At 63.4% G+C, this 8,475-nt stretch overlaps 1 protein-coding gene across 1 annotated transcript; it reads right to left on the bottom strand.

Moving 5' to 3' along the window:
- Window positions 1–2,757: 2,757 nt before the first annotated feature.
- On the bottom strand, window positions 2,758–7,270 carry HRH3 (histamine receptor H3). The gene is made up of 3 exons (XM_070419657.1): window positions 6,779–7,270; window positions 5,572–5,738; window positions 2,758–4,741 (listed from the first exon to the last, which is right to left on the bottom strand). The coding sequence occupies exons 1-3, from the start codon at window positions 7,032–7,034 to the stop codon at window positions 3,818–3,820; spliced, it is 1,347 nt and encodes a 448-aa protein (XP_070275758.1). The 5' UTR covers window positions 7,035–7,270; the 3' UTR covers window positions 2,758–3,817.
- Window positions 7,271–8,475: the final 1,205 nt, after the last annotated feature.

Below are 8,475 nucleotides of genomic sequence, written 5' to 3'. Positions count from 1 at the left end.
CTTTCTCTTTTGAACGACATGTTTGTGCCTCTGAGATTTGCCTGACAAACTTCAAACTGGGGCACTAGCTCTGGACACAATGCCCATTTCCCTGGGGCAGCGTCCTCCCGTCGGCCCACAGCCTAGTCCCAGGCTCTCAGGAGCCCTCCTGGGACATGCCTCCAGACATCATTTTGCTCCCCATTGAGAGAGGGGCACTGAGTTGGTCTTCATGAGGGCACAGTGCTGCGGGGACCACCTCATGTGCCGCTGCCCATGGTGCCCAAGGGAGGACCCAGCGGAGTGGGCGGGTGGAGCCCTGGCCCCCCTGACTGCTGAGTGTGGGGGGTGGGTGCATCACCCTGTCTCTGAAGCCCCAGTTTTCGTGTCTACGTAGTGGATGTGTGAGCACCCCTCATGGGGTGGCTACAAGGACATGGGGTGCTCCAGTAAATGTTGGTGGAAAGATTCTTTGTACCCTCAAGCTCAGGCATGAGGGTCAGGCTGGGATAGGGGATGCAGGGAGGTAACGGCCAGCCACATGGGTCCCCACGGCTCAGGGCTCCAGAGTCTCTGCTGGGCAAGCCCCCCTCTCTCCTCCTGGCCCTGACTCCCCAAAGGACGTGTTGGTTAGCTAGGCCTTTTCTGGAAGGATCAGGGGTGGCCTGCTGGGCACTCTGAGAGCTGAAGGTCTTTATTCCAGGCTGGAAAGGGCCCTCCACACGAGCTGTTCTGGGCACCTCCAGAGCCACATCAGGGCACCTGCAGCCAGTGCCAGCCTGAGGGGCCCAGGCAGGAGGACGCTGCAGGCCGTCTGGTCCCTCCAGCCTGGCCACAGCCCCTCCTGCATCTGGAGAACTGGCAGGTGCCCTGCTGGGAGCCAGGTCGCCCAGGGAATGTGGAAGGAATGAGATGTCAGCTCCTCCGAGAGGCTCCCTTGGGTTGTGAACTAGGCCACCCTCCTCTGGGGCCTCTGCCCTGCTTACAGCCCTGCAGTCCCCAATCTCATGGAAGTGGCCCCACTTATCTGCCAGATGTTTGTTTATGCGTCTCCTAGCAGCCAGCCTGGCACACAGTAGGTGCTCAATAAACATCCACAGCAGGGGGGCGGGGGTGGGTGAAGGGCTTTGTCTCTGGCCCAGTGTGGGATTCAGGAGAAAGGCCCCCTGGTGTGTTTGTTTGCTGCTAGGCCAGGCCCAATGGGCTGGGTGACTTTCTTCTCTCCTCCTCCATCCCCTTGCGGAGCAGCACTTTCCAGAGATTGAAGGCAAAATTGCTTGAAAGCCTGTGCTTTTATCCTCCAATTTGTAGCCATTTAGCAGGGCTGGGCGGAGGGGCAGTGAGGGCTCTGGCTGTGCTGTCTGCAGGGAGGTGCCTGCCGCCGCTGCTGCTGCAGAGAACGGAGAACGAGTCCTTTGTCCTCGCTTGGACAGCCCTGGGCTGAGGGACAGGCGCCTGCGGGGGGCTCAGGCTGGGTCCTGTGGGGCCAGCAGGGTGGCCAATGGCTAGTGTGCAGGCAGCACTCGGCCTCCAGAGCTACCTGCAGGGGTTTCCCTGAGCTCTGGGCCCCGCACATGGTGGTGTCCGCTGTCTCTGCTCATGCAGCAGCACCCAGCCTCTAGGGCAGTGATGGCGAACCTTTTGAGCTCGGCGTGTCAGCATTTTGGAAAACCCTAATTTAACTCTGGTGCCGTGTCACATATAGAAATTTTCTGATATTTGCAACCATAGTAAAACAAAGACTTATATTTTTGATATTTATTTTATATATTTAAGTGCCATTTAACAAAGAAAAATCAACCAAAAAAATGAGTTCTCTTGTCACCTCTGACACGCGTGTCATAGGTTTCGCCATCACTGCTCTAGGGAGCCCCTTTCTCTGGTGACTAGGGAGGGGCCTGCCTAGACCAGAGGGGTCCCCATGGTACAGGGAGAGTGTGTGAGGGGGCGGGTGCCAGCGGGAGGAGTTCCCCGGGTTCCTGGGAAATAAAGGTGTCGTCAGCTGGGGTGGCACGGTGTCTGCCGCAGGGTTGTCATCTTCACGTCTCCGGGCGGCTCTCTCTGTAGAGCGGGACTCGTTGTCGGCACTGACCTGCCTCTGCCGTGGAGAGGCGCTGGGACCCACGTCCAGCTGTCACCGTCTCTGCGTGGGAAGCGAGGTGTGGGGCCGTGGGGACAGGGGAGCGGCTGTCTGTGAGGGGAGGGAGGGCCCTTGTGGCTCCCACCTGGAGTCTGGGTCTCACGAGTTGGGCTGCCCTGGCCCCTTTCCTGGGGTGAGACCGAGCTCTGCGGAGCCCAGGGCGCATGCAGGTCCTCTCTCCATTGTCACCCCAGTCCTGCCTCCAGGCCTTTGGGCAGGATGGTTTCTCTCCCAGAGATGCCTCCCCTCCCTCTGCTCCCCCTCCCCACTCCCCGCCCCTCAGCACCACCCCAGAAGCCCGGGAAGCTTCCCAGATGGAAGTCATGGCCAAGAAAGATGAGAACCTCGTCCTGGGGGCAGGCAGGCTGCAGCAGGTGGGGCTTGGGGTGTATTCTCAAGGCTGGGATGAGTCCCCTGGACAGGTGATGGGGTCCGGCAGGGGGGGCACTGCTGGGCACCTGCCCCTTACTAAGATTAAACCCTGGTGTGCCAGCCAGGCTGCTTTCTCCCCACTGCAGTCCCCCACTTGGAAGAGAACACTGAGGCCAGGGGAGGGGCAGGCCTGGGTCTCACACCCAGAGTGGCCTGTGTCTCCCTAGCACCCCACTTCAGCCCCCCACACACAAAGTCCTCAGGAATCAGCACCAATAAGAAAATACACTTTACTGTGGACCTCAGAGTCTACAGGCCGGCTCAACGGGTCCAGGGGGCGTGGAGCATGCAGGGTGCCACAGGGCGCACGGAATGTGGCGAAGCGGACCCTCCACTGGGCACCCGGGCCTGGTCCCTCTGACTGCCCTGCAAGCCTCAGGACCCTCAGGGCAGGCCGGGGCCCCCGGACCCGTCAGCCCCAGGAAACACTGGTTGAGCAGAGGAAGTGGGGTGGCAGCCTGCTGACAGCAGGTATCTGGGCTTTGACCACTTTCAGAGCCACCAGTCCGGCCCAGCACCCAAGCCAGGGGCAGGGTGGGCAGAAGCAGCTGGTGCAGCTCAGCCGGAAACAGCAGCACGAGGCGAGAGGGCGTGGGAGCCCACACCTGCCAATCCTGCCCTGAGCTCCTCTGCAATCTTGTCTCTCTTGATTAAACATCCAAGGAACATCGAGTTCACAGATGTGTTTTCCTCTTCTTTGTCTTCCTGAAACACCCAGAATGGAAAAGCAGAGAACAGCAGCAAGCTGTTGGCACTTTGGGGGCAGAGAGAGTTGGAGGAAAGAGGCCTGAAGGAGTCGGGCCGGGCTTAAGAAGGGGCAGATGGCTGCAGAGCCGGTAGCCCGGGCCGGTCTGGAGCAAGGGAAGGTGTGCAGGTGTGTGCAGGTGTGTGCAGGCGTGCGCGCACATGCAGGAGCAAACTGCTGGGTAGAAAGCATGGAGCACACGCCACGCGCTTGCTTTGGGAAGAACACCAAGCAGTAACGGTGCAAATGGTGGACCCACTGGTTGCCACACTGTCTGCGGGGAGGTGGACATTGTGGCTAAGACCTCCAGATTGTCCCTCCTGGGGAAGAGTTAGGATTTGGGTGGCAGGGCTAGCCACTCACATTCCAGTTCAGGCAGTAGGGTCCTCGGCCAGCCCCCCAAGCTGCCTTCACGGCAGGCAGGTGGTCTAAGAGAGGCCACATGGCAAAAGTGTGGGCCGAAGAGGAGGCGGCGGCTGCCCAGAAACCACGGTGTGGGCAGAGGGGCCTGGGTAGCCAGCTCACTTCCAGCAGTGCTCCAGAGAGTTGTGAGGCTGGACCTTGAGCTTGTGAGGGCACAGCAGCTTGGTGAAGGCCCGGCGAAAGCTGTAATGGCACAGTGGATAGAGGACTGGGTTGACTGCTGAGTTGGCCCACAGTAGCCAGAAGGATGTCTCATACCAGTAGTCGGGGACGCAGTGGCCGTGGCAGGCAGCCCGGATGATCATCAGGAGGGTGTATGGGGCCCAGCAGAGTCCAAAGATGCTCACGATGATGGCCAGCGACTTGGCCACCTTCTTGTCCCGAGACAGCCGGAAGCGCTGGGTGATGCCCTGGGACACCATCTTCATGCGCTTCTCCAGTGACGCAGAGGATGCCGACGGCTTGGAGCCCCTCTTGAGCGAGCGAGGCCGCTCTGTGCCCCGCGAGGAGCTGCCTGAGCTGGAGGTGGGCGAGTTTGCAGTGCCCCCACCACTGCCCCCCAGGGCTGCCTCCCCTGCCTCAGTGCCAGGGGCCACCTCGCCGACCCCAGCACCATACCTGTGCAGTGGCATGGCCTCCCTCTGCCCCTTCTGCCAGCAGCCCCAGCAGCCAGGTGCGGCTGGCGGCGAGGGCTGGGCCTCTGGTCGGGGCTCCGGGCCAGTGGCTTCTCGGACCCCGTCCAGCCGGTCGCGGGTGCGCTTCTGGATGTTCAGGTAGATGCTGAGGTTGAAGAAGGTGACGCTGAGGAAGGGCGTGAAGAACTCGAGCGTGGAGGCCGTGATGAGGAAGTACCAGTTGTAGAAGAACTCCGCGTAGCAGTGGCCCTCAGGGATGGAGCTGCCGCCCGACAGGTGCTCCCAGCTCAGGATGGCCGGCCCGTACAGCAGGAAGGCCAGCACCCACACCAGCGCCATCTTCCACACCGCCTGCCGCGTGTTGCCCTGCTGGGCCCGGTAAGAGACCTGCGGGGACATGCTAGGTCAGGCATCTTTTGGATGTCATCTCATTTAATCTTTACAACACCCCATGACTCTCCCCACTTTCTTTCTGGGTGGCTCAGGGAGGGAGGGACAGACCAGGCGGATCGGCTAGGGGGCAGAGTGGGTTCGACCCAGGCCTACTGACCTCAAACCCATGCTCTTCGCACTCTGTCCCATGCCCTTCTAGAGAGGACACATGTGGCTCCTGAGCAGAGAGCCCTTGGGTGCCCAAAAAAGCCATCAAGGAGAAGACATAGGAGCACGGTGAGACTTCTGCTCCGCTGTGCCAGCCTCATGCCCATGTGGCACTGTCATGGGAGCCCAGGCAGCCCAGGGCCCCAGCTCATGGTGGCCACTCACACCAAGGGGAACTGGGGGAGCCAGGAGCTAATGCCGGTCTTTCTGGGATGCACACACACACAGACACACACACAGGCACAGACATACACATACACACAGACCCACACACACAAGGCAGGGGGGCGTGCTACCAAGGGCCTCTGGCTCAGATCCTCCCTCAGCTCCAAAGACTCTGCACCTGCCCCAAAGAGGAGGCTAAAGTGACCCCCTTCCTTCAGGAACACCTGATGCCAGGTCCAGGTGGTGCCTCCTGCCTGTCCCAGGACCGGTCTACTGGCAGCAAATGACTACTGAGTGGGCAGCTGGCTGTAGAGAGTGCCTGGCATGTCAGGAGTGAGGCAAGCAGGACCAAACTCACCTGGCACTGCCCACATCCCCTGCCGGTGCCTTCTGGGTCATTCCTGACCACCTCCCCCCAGGAGTGAGCGTGGGCACCCGCATCCCAGACTCACAGCGCGGGTAACGGACAGGAACCGGTCATAGCTGATGAGCACGATGTTGAAGACGGAGGACGTGCAGAGTAGGTAGTCCACCACCAGCCACAGCTTGCAGAGGCCCCGGCCGAAGGGCCAGCGGCCAGTCAGCACATAGGGCACATACAGTGGAATACAGAAGGCTCCTGGGGGAGAGCAGGGCCGTGGTGGGTCAGAGCCGGACCAGGGTCTGTGGTCAGACCCTCCACAACGCAAAGACAGGCAGGACCTGTCAGTCGCCACCCTTCTTGGCAGCAACCTCACCTTACCCACCCCCTCCATCGTCTCCTAGACATACCCTCTGCCTGGACCTGGCCTTCGACCCCTGCCCAGCCCCCAGGCCCACTAGTGTCCCCTGGGCTTGGGTGCAGGAGGGAAGAGCCTGTGTGGGGACTTCTGGGCACAGGAGCCCCTGGTCCTCATTCAGTGCTTCCCAGGCTCCTTCCTGTCCAGCCCTCCCAGGCCCCAAAGGGGGGAAGGGAGAATTTCCTCCCTCTAGCCCCCTGGGCCCAGGCCCTATCCTGGCTTTGGACAGCCTTTCCTCTTCAGTTCAGAAACCAAGAAAGCCTTTTTCCTGATTCAAAGGGCACTCGGCCACTGCCACGCCAGCCGTTCCCGTCGCCCAGCCCCTCTCCGAGCGCCTGGCAGACGCACGCGCAGCCCCAACAGGTGTCTGGCGCTCCAGCCCCCTCCGCGCGCCCGCCCTCAGCCCGCAGCAGCTCACGGACACGTGAGAGCGCTCTCCGCCCCCCATTCCCAATGCCCCCTCCCACAACACGGCTCTAAAACCCCCATTCCATGTCCCTTCCCCCAAACGTTCCCCAGCGCCCTCCATGAGTCCTAAGTCCCCCATAGCCTTTGTTTGCTATTGCAGGAGCCGGCGCTGCACCGGTGCCGCTGCGCCTGGCGCCTCGAACGCCCGCCTGCTCCGGCCCCTTCCCCACTCCCAACCCCCGCAACGCGGCGGCGAAGCCAGGAACTTTGCCCGCGCCCATCACCCATCGCCCATCGCCCCACGAGTCCCAGGCGCCCCCTCCCCAGGCCAGGCCGCCCCGCCCCGCCCCGCCCCGCCCCCCCCCCCCTGGGGCGTGTGCCAGTGCAAAAGGCACCCAAGTCCGGCGCTCCAATTCCCGCTGGCCTGGCGGGCCGAGCGCTCCAGGACTCGGGCAGGGGTTGGGGGCTTTACCCACGAGAAAGTCGGAGATGGCGAGGTTGAGCAGAAAGAAGTTGTTCTGGGTGCGGAGGCTCGAGTCGGCCACGAAGGCGAGCATGACCAGAGCATTGCCCAGCACCGTGGCCACAATGAGCAGCGCCATGAGCGCAGCCAGCACCGCGGTCCAGGCGGCGGAGAAGCCGCGCGCCCCGCCCGCCGCCGCTGCCGCCGCCTCTCCAGCCAGCGCCCCCGACGCGTTCAGCGGCCCGTCGGGTGGCGGGCGCTCCATGGCCCGGCCGGCTCACGCGGCGCTGGGACTCCGGGCAGGGTGCGGACCGCCGGCTGGGCAGCCGGGAGGGGCCCGGGCCCGGGATCCTGGTGTTTGAGGGCTTTCAGCCCGGCCCGGTTCCCCGGGGGATGCCCGGCGCATGGTCCGCGGGCGCAGAGGCCGGGGCGGGCAACGCCGAGGAGGCCCAGGCTGGATTCCAACCCGAATAGGACCAGCGGCCCGAGCGGAGCCGGAGCCCGAACCGCTGCCGGAGCGTCTGTGCGCCCCAAGTGCAGCGCGCTGCCAAGTGCGCCCCGTGCCCAGCCGGCCGCCCCCCGCGCCCCGCGCCGGGCTCAGCGCCGGCACCATTGGCTGTAACCCTCGCCCCGCCCCCGCCCCGCCCCCGCCCCGCCCGGCGCCGGCAGCACCACGGACAGCGCCGCGTGCCCGCCAGCCGCCGGGGCCCAGCCTGGTGCGCACAGCCGCTGGCTGGGAGCCGGGCCGGGACACGACGAGGGCGGGGCTGGGGGCTCGGCCTGCAGTCAGCCGGCCAGTGCGCTCCAGAGCCAGGCTCTGGGCCGCTCGGCCTGCCCCCTGCCCTCAGCCCCATGAACCCTGGCCGGCCCTCGTCGGGAGCCGGGATGCCTGTGGGGACCTGGAGTAGGGGTAGGGGAAACACCTGCACCTGCGCGACCCCTCCTCATTCATCCTTGGTGTCAGCGGGTCTGAGGGAAGGAACGTCTTAAAGAAAAAAGAAAGGGAGGGATCTCCGAGAGCTTGTGCTCCGATCAGGGTCAGCCCTCCTCCCTCCCAATCTGTGTGGGACTCTGGGTCTCAGTCTCCCCGTGGACAGGGCCCAGCGTAGCGGGCAGGGTGACCTACAAGGCTCAGACAGATGTAGAGTTATGTAAGGAAAGATGGGATGCCAGTGGGCCCTGCCAGGAGGGGAGCTTGCCCACCAGGCGCTCAGATGGGACCCCAGGTTGAGGGGGGAGTGTCCAGCAGCTTGGAGCCCATGGGCCCCCTGGAGGACAGCACCATGCGGTGGTCAGCGCTGCATGGACAGAAGAGGTCACTGCACTCGCTGGCACAATCAAGGCACCCGTAGCTGCAACTGCGTTAGCGCCTGCAGGAGGGGTTGGGGGAGGAGAGGCAAGGGAGGGAATGCCCCTCTCCCCAGGCATGTTCAGATAGACAGGGTCAAGGACACATTCAGCTGGAGACACTCACAGACAGACACGCCCACACGCAGACACACAGACACCCACAGACCAGGGAAAAGCACCCAGCGTCAGTCTGGGGCCTCCAAAGGCAGACACACACGGCAGACTGCGACAGCGAGGGGAACAGTACCCGAGGGGAGGGAAGCAGGGGCTCCACTCTCCTGCAGCCACACTTCTGTGGGCCTCAGGGAGGACAGAAACCAGTGTCTGCATATGGGTGGGGGCTGGGAACGGGCAGA

Source organism: Myotis yumanensis, unplaced genomic scaffold (assembly GCF_028538775.1).
Source record: "Myotis yumanensis isolate MYYU_CA2020_CCGP unplaced genomic scaffold, mMyoYum1.0.hap1 SCAF_7, whole genome shotgun sequence".
NCBI lineage: Eukaryota > Metazoa > Chordata > Mammalia > Chiroptera > Vespertilionidae > Myotis > Myotis yumanensis.
Note: the sequence above shows the minus strand (reverse complement) of the source record. Positions and strands in the feature narration are given on the sequence as shown.